General features: G+C 32.1%; 1 protein-coding gene across 1 annotated transcript in view; it reads left to right on the top strand.

The window, feature by feature from the left end:
* The first annotated feature begins 258 nt into the window (after positions 1 to 258).
* Trx2 (Thioredoxin 2) overlaps positions 259 to 23,537 on the top strand; it is a 29,079-nt gene continuing 5,800 nt past the window's right edge. The window contains exons 1-4 of the mRNA XM_035350606.2: positions 259 to 415; positions 8,545 to 8,649; positions 8,733 to 8,792; positions 11,006 to 11,071. Coding sequence (XP_035206497.1) covers positions 392 to 415; positions 8,545 to 8,649; positions 8,733 to 8,792; positions 11,006 to 11,071 — 255 coding nt within the window. The 5' untranslated portion in view covers positions 259 to 391. The remainder of the gene's footprint in view (positions 416 to 8,544; positions 8,650 to 8,732; positions 8,793 to 11,005; positions 11,072 to 23,537) is intronic.

The following is a 23,537-nucleotide window of genomic DNA, read 5'->3' on the forward strand; positions in this document are numbered from 1 at the left end:
CCTTTTTGTGAATATGCTGATGACTTAGATCACGTGGAACGATCTCCTGTTTTGCACTATGTAAAGCTTTATACGGGTAGGATTATCTATCCACAAATGGATTATGCGCAGGAATTTAAAAATTCGATTAATTTAGGAAGAGATTAAAATTAATTTTAATAAAAATTAAACGAAATTGACAACATTTAATCATTTCTAATTGTTTATTTTTATTAAAGAATTTCAGTCAATCTCCCTTTTGCGTAAATCAAATCGTGATGACATAGTCGTTCCTCGTAAGCCTATCACGTTTGAGATTTGTGATCTCTCGTCGTTGCTTACAACGTTGCAGAGGGAATTGTGGATTTGTTAAAAAAGGTGTTTGTTTTAACGTTGCTTTCGCATATTCAAAATGGTTCATTCAGTTTCAGACACGGTAAATATTAATTCTAAATTGTCGTAATTCGAATATTTTTCATTTTGCTGATGTCCTAGGAATGATATGTAAATTGTAGCGGGATTTTGAATGAGTTCCCGCTACGTTGAGAATCTGTAACGTGTTCCCCCCCCCCCGCTTCATAAGTGTTATAAAAAGTAAATAATCGTAAATGTTTTGAAGAGTAAAATCTAGAGTTAGTGTGCAAAATAATTTGGGTAACAAAGTAAAGAAAGAACATTTATATTGAAGACTTGTTTGCAATAAGGAAATGTTGATATTCTGGCATACTGTTTTCTGCAATTTCTTTCTTCTCTGCTATTGTTGATTATCGAGAATTTTTTAAGAAATAAACGGAATTATATTGTACAATATGAGGTGGTGTTTTGGAATTGTTTTCCCTCCTGCTGTCCCAGATTGCATGATTTTGAGCACCTTTTTGTTTGGTGTTTATTCGTTTTCTTAGCTTGGTATTTTGTGTAGATTGGACATTTGTATCCCAGGGATCGCAAAAAGTGTTCAAAATCTGGTCTCTCATTTTTCGTCTTTCGAATCATAATCCAGTTAAACTCAAAATTTTGGGAACATTTAATTCTGAAGGGAATTTAGTTTTAAGTGGTTAACTATGTTCTTGTAAAATTATTCATCCTCTACTTATTTACGTTGATTTAAAAAAAGTGTGTAGAATTGGAAAAAATTATAACTTACTCAAACATATTTGGGTAAAGTGCAGAATCGCCCACTTATTTGTTTGGTGCTTTTTACAAGAGTAAGAAGGATTAGATTTTTGTCAATTTTCTTTGACCTTTTTAAGTGAAAATAGGTCAATGTGTACATGGATAAAGTCAATGGAGTGCACAATGCCATTTTTGTGCAATTCTGGGATTTTTTTAAAGTGAAAATAGGTCGATATATACATGGGTACAGAGTATGTGCAATTCTTTTAAAAATATGCCAAGTAGTGAATGATTCTACACTTTCCCCACATATTTATTCAATTACCATATTACTTCAAATTAAATCACTGGTATGATTTTAAAATTGGAAAATTGAGGAAAGTAAAAAATAGCGGCTAAAGTGCAAAATCGCACACTTATTTGTTTGACGCTTTTTACAAGAGTAAGAAGAATTGGATTTTTGTCAATTTTCTTTGACCTTTTTAAGTGAAAATAAGTCGATGTGTACATGGATAAAGTCAAGAGAGTGCACAATGCCATTTTTGTGCAATTCTGGGATTTTTTTTAAAGTGAAAATAGGTCGATGTGTACATGGGTACCGAGTATGTGCAATTCTTAAAAACGTGCCAAGCCAGTGGGAATAGCTATGAGTTAAAGCTGCATCCCAAATTCATATATTGAAAATCTTATTTATTAATATAGTATGCAGAGAAAATTAACCATCTCTAAAATTTTATTAATGTTACTAAATTTCATGTATATCATGTTAAAATATATAGGTGTATTTTTAAAAAGTGTGTTCATAAATTTGTTAATGATTTAAAGACAGATTTCAAATTTTGTTCCAATAACACACACACACACAAAAAAAAAAAAAAAAAAAAAAAAGCCTGAAAAAATTCCCCCCCCTCTTCTGATTTTTTTTGTTATACTTCATGAAAATACAGTAACCTAAGAATTCAGGTTAAAAAAATTAGGTGTCATTCTGCCTTTGGCATTTTTCATTTTAGAATGTAAATTACATAGCCTAATGTTATTATGAGGAATAAGAAATTTTGTATATTGGTTATGTATTTTATAATGTATAATTAAGTTTTTGGATTTTTTGTTAATAGCATAATTTAATAATGTTAATGCCAAAGTTATTTGTAGTAGCTGAAATTATAAAAAGATATATGTGTATCTTTCTGCTGAGAGGTTCGTAAACTGAGGTTTTTCAGATATCATTGTGTTCCACAGTTTAGTGCGTGCTGACAAAAAATATTATATACTATCAGTTCCAGATTAATAATGGGGATCATGTAGGGGACAATGTTCATTGTCAACTCAAAATTGTAGTTAAAAAAGTAGTTTAGATAAAAATTATTCTCATTATAATTAACAGAAAAATAATTTGCATGTAGTTTATTTTGTTAAGAAAATTAAATTGGTATGGGAAACATGAATACATAATAGATAGTGGAATCATTTTAAATGAACTTAAATTATAAATGACATTCGTAAACATCATTTACTAGAAAAACTTGTCTAATCTTTGGAATATGGTAACAGATAATTTGGCGACATTTTGGTAAGGCGATAAAGGTTACTAACTAGGACTTTAGCAGTGTACATGGCTAAAGAAAAGAGTGTGCACAATGCCATTTTTGTGCAATTCTGGGATATATTTTTAAGTGAAGGTGAAAATAGGTTGACGTGTACATGGATACCGTGTATGTGCAATTCTTAAAAACGCAGCAAGCAGTGGGCGATTGTGCACTTTCTTCCAATTTCGCACCTAATCTTCGTCATAATTAAGCACTTTTGTTCCATAAAAGTTCTAGCAGAAGCGTAATTCGGATAGCACATTGTTAGAAAAAAATATTGAGGGGGGGGAAAAATGCCTTTACTTCGTGAAAACAAAATGGCATCCAAAAAAAAAAACTAGCAGGTTGCTGTAGCAGGGTTAGTCGCCAAATTTTCGTGAAAAATTCGCCAAGTTACCATAATTTGAAGATTAACCAAAAATTTGAAAATATCATAGAGTCAAAATCATTTGAAACTTATTATTTTAGCAGAGATTATATGCTAGTATGGCTGTTATCCTACATATTTTTCATTTCCTTTCTGTATTTCTTGTGTAGTTTTGTTGGTAAAAATATATTTACGGGTGCCACCTTGTTGATAATTGGCGGTACATGAACACTGAGTTAGTGCAATTCTTTGACTTATTATTTTGGCTTTGTGTAGTGGCGATTTTTGGCAGTCAAAAATAACAAGTCAAGGAATTGCACAAACTCGGTATCCATGTTTACATCGATGTATTTTCACTTCAAAAAACATCAGAGAATTGCACAAACTAGGCATTGCACACTCCCTTTACTTTGTCCATGTATACATATATTCACTTAAAAAGTCAAAGAAGCAGCCAACAAAAAATATATAATCTCAATAAACTACATTTTAAATCAATCGATGAAATAGCATAAAAAAGGAAATTCATCTTAACACTGCACAAAGAAAATATCCACTTACCTTATTTACAAATTTTATCACAAACACACCCAGTACTGTCTTTTTATGCACCTACTCACTCATTTCAGTTTATGTAGTTAAATATGCAGAACAGAAATGTTCATTGCAGTGTCTTACGTGTATTTCAGATTACAGGAAACCGCTCAAATTCTGACCAAATGCCCACAACTTGGTAGTGATAAATATGTTAGTGCGAATATCTTGAGTGTTTTGTCAAAATGGTTGATTCATCTTTATTTCCACAGTCATATTTTCCTCTTTAAAAATTTCATCTTCTTGTCCTGTTCTAGCATTCAATTTATTTAACATGTTATCACATCCCTTTGCTTTAAACGCAATATCACAATAGGATTCCTAAAACATCAAGACTAGCGATAGTGACAAATACTTGTGAATTGCTTGTATGTTGTTAGTATTAGAAAAATTGGTACTTTTCCGTTTCGCCGGCGCAAATCTCGCCAAGCAGACTTTATTGGCGACAACATACAGTATACACATAAAAAATATTTAAAAAATGTTAGTTCTCTAAGAATTCTTTTTAAAAAAGAAGGCATAAACATTTTAATATCGCTTAAAATTTTATAAAAAGCCAATAAATAAAGACAACAAATTTGTAAAAAGACGTTAATTTAAGAATTTACTATGCTTTCATGGTTCAACATCCTGATTCGCCGGTTCATATCACGTGACCCCAAGCGATCTCATGTCACGTAAACTACTCTACAAAAATCTAATGCTCTCAGTAATTATCTACATTAATTTCATGTTAAACCTTAATTTGGAATGCAAGAAATATTTCAATTTCGTACGAATAACTTACTCAGAAATTATGTAAAACTGCAGTGCTTTACTTCGCTAATGCATTCTCATTAGAATTGATGAATTTAACCCTTGACATTATCTTTTCTATATTTTCGGCTTCGGGTAAACGCTGTGATTGCATCCTAATTGACTTAATTACCGAAAATTGCCTTAGACATAAAACTGAACTATCTGATAAAAATTCTATGTAATGATATGCCAGTATTGAAAGAAACAATCAGTCTGATAAGAAAAAGCTGCGACTTGTTTTGAAAATGAGGCGTAAAAGGTTACCAGCGAGAACATTCCGTTTGGCATCGGTTGTACCATTATTGGCGACTTTATCGCTTGCGCCGGCAAAACGGAAAAGTACCGAAAAATTAATCATTCTTATTTTCATCATCCTTTGAAACAGCGTAGTAGGCAGTATGATGCATAAACTGCAATTCTTCATTTCTCAATTATTTTTTATTGATAATGTAAAAATGACAGAATCCCTTACTATTGTAAGTACAAAAGAAAGTATACTCTGGTATATAGTATTCTGGTACTTTTCCATTTTGCCGGTGCAGGCGATAAAGTCTCCAATAATAGTACAACTGATGCCAAATGGAATATCCTCGCTTTTACGCTTCATTTTCAAAACAAGTTGCAGCCATTTCTTATCAGATTGATTTTTTCTTTCAATACTTGCTTACAATTAATTACATAGAATTTTTTACCAGATAGTTGAGTTTTGTGCCATAAAGGCCATTCGCGGTAATTAAGTCAATTAGGATGCAATCACACCATTCACCCGAGGGTGAAAATATAGAAAAAGCAAAGTCTAGGGTTAAATTGATCAATTCTAATGATAATGCACTAGCGAAGTAAAGCACTGTGGTTTTACATAATTTCTGATTGAGTAAGCTAATCCTATGAATTGAAACAATTCTTACATAATCACGGGAGAAAATCCACGGTCAATCAATTCAGAGGACTCTGAATCTTTGCTTACCAATGAACTTAATTATTTGAGAGCAGTTGCGATTGACCGTGGATTTTCTCCCGTGGTTATTGATAAAGCCGTTAAAAAATTTTCAGATTCCCATCAAAGAAGACATTCCACTGTTAGAAATAATATTAATGACCTTGTCGTGCTTCCATTTTATCCTTCTGTTAGCTATAAAATTACACGGATTCTCCAGGAATTCAATTTTCAAGTCGGTTTCTCCCCTATTAATAAAATTCACCCTTCGATTCTAAAAGATTGCGTTTCTGTCTTGAACTCTTGGGGAATTTATAGTATATCGTGTCAGTGTGGTTTAAGATATATCGGCCAAACGAAAAGAGCGTTGAAGTTTCGTATCAAGGAACATGAATCTTATGTCAGAAAAGGCGAAATTAACAAGTCTTTAATAGTGTATCATAGTTGGACTTTTAACCATAATTTTGATTTTGGATCTGCAAAAATTATCCAAAAGGCTTTTTCTATAGGTGAATTGGATTTTCTTGAGGCTTTTCACATTCACAAAGATTTAGCAGGTTTAGTTAATGATTTGAAGTCCAATCCAGTCCTTCCTAGTGCCTTTAAAATTCTACTATCTTAATTCAGTTATTTTTGCCGATAGATGGCGTTACCTCCTCGTGTTTGGTACTACCAGAGGGTATAAAAATCCGTTCAGTGGTTGCTTTCCATTATTTGAAGTTCAGATTTTGAGCGTAAGGTGCATTTGCCCCCCGCTCCCTATTTTAACTTCGCTAATTTTTCATGCTCGATCAGATAGACTGGCTCAGTAAAAGTAGACGGCCAGTGCAACTCTGATTAAAAATCTAGTTATAACCACGTGCAGTGCTGATAAGGACCACGTGTTTCTGTGACTCCTTCTCCTTTATTTTCTTCTTTCTCCTGATGAGGAGGGACCTTTAGCTGCCCTCGAAATCGATTGAGTGTTTTGTTATACCTACGCTAAATACAAGGTTGTTTTTACGATTTTAGATTATTTATTGTTTAAACAGTCATGATTACAAACAATTAAATTACCTGTTTTCAATTATGAAAACAATTTCCAAATAATGTGTCTCCACTGTTTCACACATTTTTCCTTTCTATATTTTGTGTATACAGATTTATTTTATGTTGATGGTTTATGATTGTAATTTTTCCATTATTCAAAAATACAAAAAAGAAAAGAAAAAAAGTTTAGGGCCTTGTTAATCCGCAACCTAGTTAATCAGTCTGAAGTTAACTGAGTTGCCTACACAGTATAAGGAATTCATAGCTCTCGCTATATGGGTGCTTATAATTTGCTTTATTCCATATTAAAAACTGAGTAATATGTACAGTCTCTCACCTGTTGTATTCAGAAGCATACTTGGCTATGCACTCGAGAGTGGAATTTTCATGACTACATCCTTTTGATTGTTATTAAGCTATTCTGGTTCCACCACTGGTAACAGCTGTCATTGACATGTTTTGCATTATCTTACACTTGCACATTTTTATCTTGTGCTGTAAGATTAAATAATACAGAGGTACTCATTAGATCGTAGAAATAAGTTTTCGTACTTTCATGCTATAGTGGCAACTTTGAAAGGAAGCAGCAAGTATAAAATGTTAAGAAGGAAGAGGAAAATCTGCAAAGCTGAAAATACTAAAAAATAAGAAGTTGCTAAACAATATTTATGCTTAAATTTATTTCTTACGTATAGTTTCTGGTGGTCATATATTTACAGATGCTGTTAATATGTCTTCATTTTTTTAATGTACTTTTCATGTATATTCTAGGGGCAATTCAAGCTAGTGCCATACCGCTAATCATTGCCTTTTATTTTGTGATTTTGTAAAGCCCAATAATCCTAATGATACTGAAATTATGATACGCTGTTAAGTAATTGTTTCTAGCTTTCTTGTATATTGTATCCCTGCCAACAATGTGAATATATAGCTGATCCCTCTATGTACTGCACAGTCATTTGTATGGAAGTTCATGCATCCCTGTTCAGTATTTAAATAGGAAAGCATTCATTTCTTGGAGAATTCTATCAAAAATCTACCAATTTTGAAATGCTGCCAGCATTGTTGGGAGATGTGTATCTATTTCTTCAGTTTTGCCTTTGCCATCTTCATTAAATGCTCTGAACAAACCAAAAAGGTTAGAATAAATGGAGTAAGCATGACATCAAAAAAGTGAAGCCAAGAGACAGTCAACAATGTGACATCACAACTTATCATGGCCACCATGTAGCATTTCATTTTCTATATACTAAGCAGAAAATGATTTGTGTTTAGCATTAGCATTAGAATGGGAGACTTTAAACCTTAAGTGATAAATACCTGATGTATAAGTAACACCTGTTAGAATATAAACAAAACCAAGGAGGTGTAAGGCAATGACTTGGACATGATAAGTTGGGATATTTCATGGCTTCTCTGTTACACAAGCCACACAAGGAAGACTTTCTGCAACCAACCTACCTCCTCTTAGCATACCACTCTATTTATGCCAACCTCCTCAGAACAGACCACTCTCGTGTAACTATTTTAAGCAGCAGTTGTTTTGCACATTTTTGACTCCTTCTTGCATAATGTAATAGGTATTTGCTCCTAAATTGCAACATTGTTGGAAAATGTATCGGAGACCATAAAAACAATTTCCAACATGAATACTTGTTGGAAATCTTTTTCCTGTGTAGTTTAGCATGTTTCAAATGTTTTCAGATGCATTTTGAAAGTTTTAATGCAAGGTAAAATGTGGTTTTTTTTTTTTTTTTTTTTACAATTTTTTTTTCTGGGGGGGGGGGCAGTTAAAGAATGCCACTTCATTTTTTGTAAATCAAAAATGAGCTGCATTTAAGCTACGCATACATCCAGAGAAATAAAGATGCTTATCAGTATGTGCTTTGTGTTTTGTAAAATGTCTTGTAAAAACATCTTATCCACTTGAGATGCTAAGTGAGTAAAGTTTTATTTGGGTTTTTTCCACTATAACACCACAGTCATTTTTCATGTGTAATATATGTTGCATGCAATTTATTTTATATTCAGTTATGAAGTATGCTTTTATTAACTAATACTTTAAGTGTATGACTGTGTAAATGAGTTCATATTGCTTATGCAAGTGAAATACTTGACATTTTTTTTTTTTTTCCATACAGGAAGATTTTGAAGCTCAGCTGGATGCAGCTGGTGAAAAATTGGTGGTGGTTGACTTTTATGCAACCTGGTGTGGACCATGCAAATTGATTTCTCCTTTTTTTCAGGTACCTATAAATTGTTTATTTTTGTGTTATTGCATTTTTTATTTTATTTTATTTTATTCCTCATTTGAATTTTCTTTTTGTAGATGCTTTCAGAGGAATTCCAGGATGTTGTCTTTTTAAAAGTAGATGTTGACGAGGTTGATGTAAAGTATCCCTTATTTTCATTTTTTAAAGAAGGAACATTATAATTTCTTTTATTTGCTTAGTAAAAATTTCTGCGTAAATATGCAGGCAAATGAAGAACTGTGTTATAAAAAAACATTTTCAAAATCAGAACTTAAGCTTGCTAACCATACTACATATAAATCTTTGCATTCGTAAATTATAAGTATTTTTTAATACTTGTATGTATTATTCCTGGTTATCTAAATTGTTTTAAATTTTATTTCCTTGTAGAAATTAAATCCAGAATAAAGATATACGATTTATGGATTCTGTTTTTCTGAGACCACTGCATAATATCACTATGACAAAAAGAATTTGGTAATATCACATAGTGAAAGTGATTCTGAAAATGACATTACTAATGTTGTTGCTGATGGTTGAGTGAACTATATAAATTTTTAAAACTTTTTGAGAAGGCACACCTTTGTTTAAGACGTTCCCTCAGAGCGAATGGGAGTTGAAATTGCCTCACAGGATGGGGGTTTTGTGCCACTAAGCCTAACTCTAGAAAAAAAAAATCGTAAAAAAAAAGTTTACCTTCTAATGTTATAATTTTTGGTACTATTTTAGATTATTACTTAAGCTATCATGTATGTTAACATTAGCGTTTAATAATCTTTTTCCTTCGCTTTATATGACAATATATAAAAATTGCTTACTTTGAGGAATAACTTTCTGAAGTGCTACTCAAATTATTCTGAAGTTTTAATTGCTAAAATACATTAATAAACTTATCAATTAATAAAAAATACAAGAAAGACTATTTACTAGAACAGGTAACAAAATCTTTCATGCAAGACAAGGCAGACACTTAGTGAGCTCAATCTCGGACAAAACGTGCATATGAGAATCGCTAAAAATATTGCGCTCTGACTCTTTAGAAAATGAATTATTACTCATTCACATCACTAATTGGCTATTTTACCATGCAGATATATCCTTTGTCCGATAAGTAATACTTACTCGCCATAATAAAATGAATTGTATAGGTATAAAAACTGTAAAAATATTTTCCTATGTAGAAAAGAAAGAGAAAATATTATTAAAATCATCTCTTTCATTCTTTAATAATAAGGCCCAATTAATAAATATATAGCAACTAGAAACATTGATGTTCTATCAGCATTTTGTTATTCAGGCATCCACTTGTTGTTTCTGAAGGAAGATTTTTTCTCAAAAATATATTAAAAATGTTTAATGCAGTTTTTTTGGTATTTGTGTATTTAGCCAAATTTAGAGGCTTCATTATGGGTGATTTTGCATGATTAAATAACTCAGTAGCATAGTTATTAATAAATCTTTAATTTTAGATTGCACATGTTTTGCCCATCTGTGTCATAACTGGTATTTACAAATGCTTTCTAAACTTCGTATAGACCACTTGTGAGATTCTTCTACAATATCTGTGATATATTATTGCAGGAAATATGTATTTTACTTAATTTTTATGTTATTTCGTGTTTAGCAACGAGTTTCTTGGATTTTTGTAATGAAACTCAAGCTGTTCACCTTTTCCAAGATGATGACTTGCTGTTGACTGCTAGAAATGCATAAATTCTTAAAATTGAAGTTGTTGATAAAAAAACCCAGCATTTTATGAAAGCTTGGTACTGATAAATGTGGAAATTATGAGAAATATGCACTGGATATTGATTTGAAGTAAAATCATGTAACATATATGACAGCACGTAATTTATTTATTTTTGTTGCAAGAGGTTCATATCAGGTAAGTTATGTAAAGAACATATTGAAGATTGTAGATAAAGCTGTTATAGATAAATATAAAACATTGCCATTAAGCATGCATTGTTGAGATTGTTAATTAGATAATTTTACTGTTGCGAAGAAAGCCAAATGGTATTTCTTCACCAGAAGGCATTCTTTAGCATCTTTAAAGATACCTAAAGGATATTTATTGATGCGCAAATAGCATTTTTTTTTTTTTTTTTTAAATTGAAGAAATAATAGTTCTGGATTTTTAAATTGAAAAGATGGTAGTTCTTGATTTTTAAATTAAAGAAATGATAGTTCTGGATTCTCCTATTTTTTAAATTCTGGGTGCATAATTTGTTATTTAGAGTAAAATGTTAATTATCTCTGCATAAAACCTGCCTGCTGTGTTTTGGAAAATCTAATAAAATTCAAAACTTGCATATAAATTTAATTTAAGTCTTCTTATTTTCTTTCCCAGGATATTGCAACCAAATATAATGTTTCAAGCATTCCAAAGTTTGTGTTTCTGAAAAACAAGACTGAGGTAATAATATATTTTAATAATTTTATTTAAGAGACATTTTTGTAATAAGTTCTATGTTTGTTTTTAATTGATTTATTCATTTTTAAATTTTAGTTTATAGTGCTGCAGTGTATTTTTAATTTTACTCAGTTGATTGCAATATAAAGGAAAAAATAGCTTATATTTTACTTAGCACTCCCCAGACACCATGTAAGTTTCTGACAATGTTTTAAAGTTGCACCTTATAAACTATTACCGTAATTTCCGGAAGAAACGCCGCGGCGTTTACGTGTTTAAAACTTAAATTTTCAGCGGGTGCGGCGTTTAGGTGCACTAAAAATAAAATATTTCCTATGATGGTCATTGTACTTAGTTTGGATGGCCTTGTCATTGTGCATAGATTGGTGCTGTTCCCACACAAAAGACCACTCAGTTGCTTTTTGCGAACGTTATTTTGTTTACGTTCTTTCCCTTGAACGGACCAACATGCCTTATTCACCCTAAACGAGATCTCAGAACAATAACATTCTTCCCCCTTTCAAATCAACATTCTCATCAGTTTGAATAGTCTCTCTCCTCTGCCATTCGATGAATCTTCCAGAACCCATCCTCTTTCCACCCCTGCCTTTTCTGCAATTTTTTTTCAAAGGCGGACACGACTCCACCTGCCTCGCAATAACGAACTCTGACGTATTTCCCCTTCAGCATGAATGGATTTTTCTTGGCATTCTGCCAAATACAGATCCCATCAGTTAGGGTACAAGTACTTGTTGGATAGTTTTTAATTAGGGAGCGGAAAATTTTTGAAAATGTCTCTAAACGGCACAGAAGCTATACATTTCTTACCTTTAATTTATTTTTGAGTTATGGTTTCATTTCATGCATTTTTCTTAACTGGTATGTCATATATCAGGACCTAGGTTGAGTTTTTGCATCTATACGGCCCACGACGATGTCACGCGCAATTTAATCTGTTACGGCGTTTACGCTGATGCGGCATTTCTGTGTAATTTTAATTTTTTTCCCGCCAATTTTCTCGAGTGCGGCGTTTACGCTGATGCGGCCTTTCTTCCGGAAATTACGGTACATTAATTTTGCCTGTTTTTGCAATTAACTGCAATAACTGCTTTAATAAGGAAATAATACTCATTCGTTTAAAGCATTCATTTGGGATTCAATTTTATAATGTAGATTATTAATTGTAATGATTATATATTCAGATTCGTAATGTTTCTGTAAATATATTTTAACAAATAAAATTAAACTTGATGACTTATATTGAAAAATATATCTGTCATATTTTTTCATAATTTTTATGAAAATTTCTAGATCTTGCATTGAATTTGGCAATTTTGAAAATATTTTGATTCTGCGACTTACAAATTTCATGAAAAGTTTTTAACAAGTATAATAATTTTATTATTGATAACATTAAAATTAAGATGCGTTAAAATTGCATTTTTTAGAAAAGTAATGAGAATAGAGTATTTTTATTTCTTCCTCTTTTGTTTCATAATCTCTCTTCCTTTCATCTTAACAGTTTTTTAATATCTTGCTTCTGAAATTTAATGTAGATAATAATTGGTATAAAACACAATTTCAAGCCCACCAGCTGCCGAGTGGTAAAGTCACTAAACACTGGTAGCTCAGTTCTGGTGTTCAAATCTCAACAAATTGGTGGATTACATGGGTGTTTTCATAGTTTTCCCCATGTATAATGTGTATACAAGTCATTTTGCCTTAGAAAGTCCTGCATGACGGTATCCCTCCCCTTTGGCAGATATCCTTTGCATGCTTTACTGTAATTAAATAAGCCAAAACAAAGTTTCTGAATTATTTTTTAGCAAAAGCAAAAAAGCTACTTTAATGATGTTAAATGTTTGTTCTATTTTCCATTTAGAGTGATAGTAGTTTTTCCATATTTAATTAATTCAAAATATTCACTTGTTTGTCAAGTTTTCTCTTTAGAATTCACTTAAAGTCTTTTGAGTTTTTTTTTCTTTAAATCTTCAAATTTTTTACCCTGGAAAATTTGCAGTTACATTAAAATCTGGGGGGGGGTTAAAGAGCGTAGTTTTTAAAATTTAACATCATTTGTGCCAAAAAGATTGTTACATTTATGTTTAAAAAAATGACTAGATAATTATGCGCAATCTGATGGAGTTGGGCTGTAACAACATTCATATGCAATCTGATGCAGTTAGCATGTTCAATAACAACCTTCTCATAGGTTTCCAGTCTTTTTTGATGTGCCACCCTTCTCGAGAGGGCCTACACCAATTCTCTTTTTTTTTTTTTTAAATAACAGTTTTTCAACTTTTTGTGTCATATCGCATTTTTTTCAGTGATTCAAGGGTCTGCCACTCTTAGATGAAATTTACTGTATTATATATTAAAAAAACAAACACAATTTTTTAAAATTACTATATTAAAAGATGTACATCTAATTTAACAAATGCATATAATTTAAAAAGTTAATATTCTAATATTAGTGAGAAGGCTGAGCTTGGTGTAATGAATGATGTAGTGAACTAATGTTTCGGCATTTGGTGCTGTAGTTGTCAATTAGCAATCTTAAATTGCCTCGTTCCACTGTTGACAATGTTTTCTTTGTTTAGTAAATTGCCGAATACTTTAAATCCTGTTTCATCTGAATATGATAATGGGAATGCATTGAAAGACTTCTTTCATAAAGCCAGATATAATGCTGGAATTTGCTTTTGAAAAAAAAAAAAATTAAAAATTTTTTATATCCATTTTATAATTTCAATTTTGAGGAAGGTTCTGGGACCCAATCTCAAATGATTGTGTTGAGGATATCCTGAAATATGTTTATAAAATCTTTACATACTTCCAAATACCAACAGAATACCAGAAGGTCTTCATCATTTGTTTCCACCAAGAAAAGATTTGGGAAAGTAACAGAATTATCTTCGATACAATTTTTGTTTGTACAAAGCAAATTTTGACCATGAATGCAGAAATAGGTCTTTGCTTTGATCAAATTCAAATCGTCTCCTTGTAGATGTAGATTCATTTCATTGAATTTATTATATAAATCAATTAAAAAGTTATATCATTTTAAGATTTCAGTAAGTTTTCTTTAAACAAATCTTTTAAAAAAAATGTGACCAGCTGAAAAGAGCTCATAAAATCTTTTAATACAGCTACCCTTTGATAGCCAGCAAACTTTCTGTGTGCACAATAAATGACTAAAATGTTCATCATTTTCATCACATAGATTTCTGGAAAATCTGTCATCAAGAGCATTGGTTTTGATTTTGTTAACTGCTATAATTGCGTACTGCTGTGTATAATAAGTGGGATTGTTAAGGTTATTTTTGCAACCAGATGTTATTTATGGCTTACAGAATGCAAACTACTTTTGGTTGGTCGTTTTCAAATGCGAAATCAACCCGGCATATAATCCAACCATTGCCAGAGCATCATTGATATCATTGGACACAATATCATTCAAAGAAATATTTTTCCTTTTAATGTTCCAATCCCCTAAGTATAGGCTTTTAATATGCATTTCTTATTTTGTGGCAAATAATAGTTCTTGACAAATTTTTTCATATTTCATGAAGCAAATCTTCACAAAAAGCGAAGATTTGTTATTTGGTAAAGTACACTGCTTCCCACCCAAACTGCAACACCAAGAAAGACAAGAGATATCACAACAAAATTTATTTAGTAGATAACATGTTGACCGAGTATCAAATGATTAAATTTATAGACTTCTGTGAAGTGCATTTGTTAGAAATTAAAATCCAGAATCAGTAGTCCTTCCAGAATCAGTAGCCAGAGTAGCCGCCATTATTAGAGATCACCACTGTCACATGCCTCGGCATTGATTCAAAGGGACTTTGGATGTGTTTTTGGGGTATAGCAGTCCAAGAAGCTTCCACACATTGCCAAAGTTGATCTGGTGTGGCAGCTTGGGATGTAATCTGGGTCAATAGTTTAGCAACCATGGACCACATGTTTTCTATCGGCAAAAGATCCGGAGAGCGAGCCGGCCAAAGAAGCAATTCAATCTGACGACAAAACCTTGGACAATGCGGGACCCGTGTGGTCACGCATTATCCTGTTGAAATATGGCTGTGGGCAAGCCCTGAAAGTAAGGAAGGACACCTGGCTCCAAAACCTCGGAGATGTAGCGCTTGCTTTTTAAAGTATCGGCAATGCATATTATAGGAGTGCGAGAGTGTTATCCAGGACCAGTGTGGCGGTGCATAACTCAGCTGTTCAGCATCCTCTCTCCACGTTGTCTCCAGACACGAATCTGACCATCATGGTTTTGCAGACAGAAGCGTAACTCGTCGGTAAAGACAATTTCATTCCATTCTGCCATCCACATCCTTCTTTCATTGCACCATTGGTGGCGGAGGCATCTGTGATTCTGCGTCAAGTGTAGACAAAGCATTGGATGTCTTGCGGACAGACCATTCTGCTGTAAATGGCGTCGAATGGTACGCACAGACACTGGAAGATGCGTTACAAACTGAATGTACTGTGCTATGGTTCATGATGTGACTAAGCGATCTGTCACTGCCATGCGCAATGTTCCTGTCATCACGTGAAGTGGTGCACTGAGGTGGATGTGATCGAACACGTCGTTCCGTCATACCCTCCTGCATCCAATGGTCACATATCCGCATTACAGTTGTTTGGTTTAGTGCAACACGACTACCGATTTCCCTGAAAGATAATCCACACTCTCGGTAGGCCACTATCCTTCCTCTGTCGAACTCGGATACTTGATCAAACGATGATCGCTGTTTACTACGAGGTATAATTGATCGTTTTTTTGAAAAAATCATAATTGCCGAACTTGAAATCGTCGAAAACTAATAACTCTAAGCCTTAAATAGTGCTTTGAAGTGGTGCCACAGGTGCGCATGCATAGACTCCAACTACTACGGATTCTCCGTAGTTTCTACGGAAATTCATGAAAAACTACGAGCTACAAAAAGTATGGAAAAAACTACGGATTTTACAGAAACAAGAGCAGGAGAACCAGTACGCAAAACGGAACCAACTAATTCATCCAATGATTGGCTGAATACTCGTGTTATCATATATCACGTGTTGAGTGCGTTTCTAGTTTTGAAGAATTAGCCAATCGTAGATCAGTAACTCCAACCGTTAACGACTTATCAATAGTTCCACCCAATTGTCTGTCTCCCAGGTTCCTCGCTGATGCGTGTTTAGGCTGCATTAGGCTGCATTGTGTAGTTTACGGCGAGAGCTTAGCGTGTGTCTTGTGAACTGTGAATCAGGTGAAAGATTTTTAATCATAATGCTGCCTCGAACGAAGAAGCCAAAATTATCAAAGCAGAAGTTTAAAGATTCATATTCTTCAGAATTTCCATGCATTAAAGCGTCCAAAATTTCTGTGAATCACGCACACTGCAGTGTATGCAACAAAGACTTCTCAGTTGCTCATGGCGGAAAAGATGACTGTAAACGGCATGTGTTTTCTCAAAAGCATATAGAACTTGGCACCGTAAAATCTAAAGAAATAACAAATTTCTTAATAAAAGATGATGAAACAGATCCTATAAAAGCCGAATGCTATTTTGTTCGTTTTTTAATTGAACATAATCTACCGCTTTCTGTTTCGGATCATTCCAAAGAGCTTTTCAAAGCAATGTTTCCGGATTCTGCCATAGCAAAAAAAATTTAGCTGTGGTCATACCAAAACTGCTGCTATTGTGAAATGCAGAAAATACTGTTGCTGATATTATAAAATCAGTGTGCAGTACATCATTTTCTCTAAGTACTGATGGAAGTAATGATAACAATGATAACAAACTGTACCCATTGGTTATAACATACTACAGTAAAGAAAAGGGAGTGATAATTACTTCATTGATTTCTATTTTAGAATGCACGAATAATACAGGAGAAGGTATTTTTAATTGTATAAATGAAAACTTTAAAAACAAAGGTTTAGAATGGAAAAATTGCTTATCATTTTCTTCAGATAATGCTAGTAATATGATTGGAAAGTTTAAAGGTGTAGCATCATTTATCAAAATGCATCAACCAAGTATAATCACCCGAGGTTGTCCGTGCCACCTCTTGCATATAGCTGCAAAAAAAGCTACTGAAAAATTAATTGGCTCAGAAATTGAAATGTTGATAATAGATATATATTTTTACTTGGAGAAAAGTTCGAAACGGAAGCATAGCTTCAAAGTTGCTCAACAAATTTTGGGACAGAATGCAAAATCTTATAAAATTTTGAAATATTGCAGTACGAGATGGTTGTCTCTTTTAGAATCTATAACAAGGATTTTGGAACAGTGGGATGCTGTGATAAATTTTTTTGGAGATAACAGTGAGAATGAAGGAAAGAGATTGCAAAACATTAAAAAAATTTTACAGTCACCGACCACCAAATTGTACTTGTTATTTTTGAAAAATACTTTGCCTTTGTTTATAACAGTAAATATTAATTTGCAACAACAAGCTCCTTATATACATAAATTGAGAAGAGAACTTTTTGAACTTTTAATGAATTTATTTGTTAGATTCGTAAAACCATCAGTAATTTCTAAAGAAAATGAAGATGTTACTCTAACGTCTATTCCATTTCAGAAGTATAGTAAACAAAAAGAAAATGAAAATTTAGTGATTGGTGCGGAAACAAGACTATATTTAAAAAATGCCAAGTTGAATGAAAGTGAAGTGAAATCATTTTTCAATTCTGTGCGAGCTTTTTTTTGTAACTGCATGTTCATATATAATTGATAAATTTCCACTGAGTGATCCATTTCTAAAACATGCTGAAGTTACTGACATCAACTTGAGAACTGAAGTCTCATTTTCATCTGTTCTTTACTTGATGAATACTTTTCCATCCATTATTGATGAAAAATGTCTTAATCAAGTAGAAATTGAATTTTCCATGTATCAAGTAGATGATTTGAAAGAAATTGTAGATTTGCGTATTGATATAGCATGGGGAGAAATTGCCAAATTAAAAAATATGAACGGGTGTATTAAATACAAAGTATTGCCTTCTGTAATGCTTGCTGTCTTAATAATACCTCATTCAAATGCAGCTTGCGAAAGAATTTTTTCTATTGTTAAAAAAAATCAGACGGAATTTCGACCAAATTTAGGTCTTAAAACTCTTGAAGCAGTTTTGATTGAAAAAATAAATATGCAGGCAAATGAAGAACTGTGTTATAAAAAAACATTCTCAAAATCAGAACTTAAGCTTGCTAAGCATGCTACATATAAATCTTTGCATTCATAAATTATGCGTATTTTGTTTAATACTTATATGTATTATTGGTTTATTATAATAATTATATTATTTTGTTTAATTAATAATAGTTATTAATTTTAATAAATAATTAATAATAGTTATAGTAATAGGTTATTATAATAATTATATTATTTTGTTTAATACTTATATGTATTCTTGGTTATTTAAATTTTATTTCACTGTAGAAATCATATCCAGAATAAAGATATGATTTATAGCTTCTGATTTTTTCTATGATTAGTAGTGATTTGAAGTACTTTTTATTAGTGAATGCTTGAGGAGTTAAAAGAAAATTTCTAATTAAATGTGCATATAATTTACAAGGTATATTTTTAATTATTCAATTTTATATGTATATGGATTTTAAATGTAATAAAATTGATTACAATTAATTATTAATTTAAAATTAATGAATGGTTAATTACAACATACGCTACGCGCACATTTTCAAAGTTGTAAAAATGTCGTTCGCGCGTTGACTACTGACAAGGTTTGCTGAAGGTTGGAGTCTATGCGCATGATGTGTGTCTGCGCTGAAATTCTAATCATTTGCATATGTGACCTCCGCTAATGCATGTTGTAAATTTCATGTTATTTGCATGCTTTGTTGGTGTTGCATTTATGGTGGCCAACAGTGTAGATTCATCAAGCTCTGGAGGAAACTTAGTAGCCTTCAAAAAATCAATTAGATAGCTTTCCACATACTCAGACATTTTATCAATTCTCTAGTATACTGTATTATGGCTTAGTAGAACTTTCTGAATATCAGGCAGTACAGTATGCAGGACCTTTCTCACAACTGTACCTTTCCAACAGTATGTATTTTTTCCAGTGTAGTAATAAGAAAGGAAATGTAAAGAGGCATGTAACCCATTATCTGCTTGTTTTGGTGCTGCTGGAGGCTCGTACTTTGAGCATTGGAAAGTGAGATAAATATTTGTTTTCTGTCAGGATTTATCTTGGTCAAATGTTATCATGAAGGTTTCATGAATTGGCTAATCAGACCAATAGGTAATGTCTTGTTTGAGGGGGACAAAATAAAACCATAATTTCAAATATTTCACATTAAATTTTTTCTGTAATTTTTTTTGAATCCAATACGGGGCCTATCTGTGAAAATAAAAGTTATAAAAAAACTGCTGTGCCGCCGCAGAACCAGCTATTACTATATTAAGTAAATATATTATTATAATTATTGAAGATTTAAATTTATGTAAATTATGAATATTTTGTAGGAAATTTTTCGTAAAAATTTATGTTATTTAAATTTTAATCCATAGTTTTAAATTACTTAACTGCCTAACCATGAAACAATGTTCAAAATAGTAAGAAAATGTTGCAGAATAGGAAAAATTTATTAAACTGTATAAAAAATGTTAGAAATATAAGTTGCTATAACTTGTTTAGTTACTTTAATAATTTTTTTGAATAATTTCTGTTGAAAAATGTTCATAAAATAATCGACATAAAGGTGACATCAGCATTCTACCACTACCATTTACTAGAACTCTACCAAAAGTTAATAGAATTGAGATCTGAGTTATCTGAGTATAAATATGAAATTTCTGACTGAATTTGTATAAACAGGGTTCGTAGCGGTCCTTATAAGTGCTTATAAGTCCTTATATTTGAAAATAAAATATAAAGGCCCTTATAGGTGCTTACTTTTTCTTTAAAGCCCTTATTTTTTTGTTTTTAGTGCTTATTTTTTGCTTTTAGTACTTTTTTTTAAAAAAATGAACGTGCAATTTTACCCCGTACCAAAGCCGAAACTAAATAAACAAATTTTTTTCCTAATATGGAATGTAAGATGGTGAATCATACTCCCGGAAAGAGCTTTTCCCCCTTTCTCTGCATGAACATAATCTTTGGTGTGCGCGGAGAGTATAGACAGGTGCCCATCGTTCTGTTGTTCAAAGTAGAAAATTATGGTACATTCGGCATTCTTTTCCTCCCACCTAAATACTACACATGTTTGAATTTCTATCAAGATCTTAATAATTTGCATTCTCGTTCCGCTTGGTCAGTTCATATTTGTGTCTATTATGATCGTTATGCTTATATTATGAGCATATGTATGAATGTTTATAAAACATAGTTTCAGTAACTGAAGTATAGTAAACTTCTAAAAATGATTGTGTTTTAACACAGATTAGCTTTCTAAGGAATAATATTCGGAATGGCTTAAATAAAGAGGTTCTCCCCTTTCTCCGCAAAATCTCGAATATTGAAACTGTTACAGTTCGCTGCAAAACAAGCAACGGACCTTTTTTTTTTTTTTTTTTGTCACTTTCCAATCTGGATTGAATAGGACTAAAAGTTCTGCGGTCCACCAACCCAAGCGAAAAATGATTCTATTCCGGAAATGTAACGCAATCTGTTGAAAATTAGAATGAAAACCACCCCAGATTGGTAAGTCTCTTTCTTTTCCTTTAGACGCTGAACACTGGTAGTTCAGTGGGAGGTTCGAATCTCGCAAACGGGCTGGTTGCATGGGCGTTTTCGTGGTTTTCCCCATGTGTAACGTGTATACGAGCTAGTTTCCCTTAGAAAGTCCTCCACAAAGGCATCCCTCCCTTCAAGCAGATAGCCCTCGTGTGCTTTGCCATAATTGAATAATCCAATCCAATCCTTTCTTTTCCTTTATTTAGTTCTTTATTCTCCCAATACCGGCAGCTGTTGATTCCGATTGCGTAATATCATGTAGGGAAGAATTACGGCGCACGTATTGCGCAATAACGTTTGCGATATTTTGCAAAGATAATTAATTTTGATGTTCGGTCGGAGATTTGTTTATGAACACTTAAAAGAGTTTTACTGTGCTAGCAAAGCAGAATATTTTTCTGTTCTGTTGGTTTGTTTTTATATGATACACATATCGAATTTTCAAATGCATTTATTTAACGGAAAAACCTAAAGAACGGCTACAGTCTATCCCCCCCCCTCCGCTCCTCTTTTTCAAGTTACGCTTGACTGTCCGAATATTTGCCAATTTTCAAGTATGCGGTAGTTAAGCTTTTACTGTTAAAGGATGACTGTATGAAGCAAATTTCTGTCTTCTGATTTCAGAAATGTTCCTCTTTTTTACTTTAATTACTTTGCTTGCAATATCTGTTAAGGGAAAACTGATATACGATGAAAATTTAGAAAATGTTCAGAATTTAGATTTAAATTAGTTAAATAGCAATATGAGTAGAAAAATAAATTGTATTTATTATTAAGTTCCAAGCGAATAGAATAAATATGCCTTATTATTATTTATTTCCTCTATTTCAAACTGAAATTTCATCATTAAATCTTGTAATATAGTTTAGTTCTGCATAGTTGTTTTCCTCTCATTGTAAACTAGTTCTGTAAATTGAACTGTTATTTAAAATTTAAAAAAAAGTAATTATTTTCCATGGTTGAGGTAATGCTTATTCTCTCTTAATAAATACTGCATTTCTCCTATTTTAAATTACGAGTCTAATTTTTAAAGTTATACAGTTGTGTATAATGTAATTAGGCAGGTGCTTATTTTTTTTCTTAAAATGTGCTTGAAAAGTGCTTATAGGTGCTTATTTGTTTAACTAAAATGTGGCTATGAACCCTGATAAATCAGTACATGGACATGCTAAAATAGTTGATTGATGTTACTAATAAGCCATATTCACGCAAAAATGTAAAAATCTTGAAATGTCAAAATCTGTATGATTACAATACCTTCCTAATGATGTGTGATATTATGGTCAGTAATTAAACAATAATAATAAAATTAGTTGTGGTCAGAACAAAACAGGCCATAGAGAGAATATAATATGAAATTTTTTTAAAAAATGAAGGGTAGTTCAAATTTTACAATTCCTGCTTCTCTTAATATTTGTTATTAAAAAGAATAATAAACAAATGTTGGTCTACATAACTTATCCTTTGAATAGTATCTGTAGATATTGCACTGAAATTTTAGTGTTGCACTTGCTCTGAAGGAACTTTGAAACATTCTTGTATAGATAAAAATCTAGTAATGTTGAAGGGACCAGTAAAAACATGCATAGATTCGATATTCTGCATTTGTGTTAATACTGTCATGACCTGTTTAAATTTGTAAATATGAGCTTTGTTGATTGACTGTGTGGTGCACTGCGCATGCTCCGACTCGTTTATATAATAGTAAAAAAAGCATTAAAAATAAAGCTGCAGCCACAGTTGCTTAAACAGATCACCATGAATATGCAATAGCATAAGGTACAGTTTACTAAAATTGCTTTGTGTCCTTTTATCTCCCTTGTAGACAGCTTGTTGCAAAAGGATTCTTTTATGGTTTCCTTAAATATACTTAGGACATTTGTCCTAATCTCTTTGTTGATGAATCTCTTTGTTGAAATCTCTTTGTTGATATCTCTTTGTTGATATCTCTTTGTTGATGGGAGGGAGTCAAATTGTCGTGAATCTCAAACAGAATTTGCATTCTGTTTCAATATTTTAAGTACACAGGTTAGTGAAAGTCTTGGCTTTCCAAGGTTTACAAGGAATTTAAAAGTTAAAACTCTTTATTGAAACAATTGTTTAATGATTTTATCCATTAATTGGACGTTTCAGCATATTCTTCCAAGTAGTGCCCAGGGAAGTGGCAGGTGGTACCCAGTTGCCACTTAAATATGCCTTACACCAAAAATGCCCCCTTAGATCTCTTCAATATTCAGTAGTGGGCAGTACCAACTCCATTGTTCTAGAGGCTGATAAAAATAGTATGTAGTATCCAAGATCATTCTATGGAATGTTGCTTAAAAATCCACACACACACACAGGGGGGGAAAAAAAAAATCTGTATATGTTATCGCATTTAAGTAACTAGAGAGTGTATTATCATAGAAATCTGCACATTCATTCCAAATACTATTGAAAAGATACAAACTTGCATTCATTCCAAGTATCATTGAATAGATAGAAGTTTGCATTCATTCCTAATATTAGAAACTTTGTTAACAAATTTGTATTTCAAAATTTATCATTAATTTCATGTAATTTGTAAAAAACAATGATGAATAAAAAAAAAGTTATTTAAAATTGAGCAGAACTATAAATCTCTTTTTTATGAAATTTTTTCTTTTTTCACAAACACCATTTTTTGTGTAAAAGTTTTTATGTAAGGTATCATAATGAAGAATTATACCTTAAAAACAATCATATCTATCTTTTCCTGATGACAGGTTGTTGGCAGCT

Source organism: Stegodyphus dumicola, chromosome X1 (assembly GCF_044657685.1).
Source record: "Stegodyphus dumicola isolate Sdum_Otavi_A_Nest chromosome X1, ASM4465768v1".
Classification (NCBI taxonomy): Eukaryota; Metazoa; Arthropoda; class Arachnida; order Araneae; family Eresidae; genus Stegodyphus; species Stegodyphus dumicola.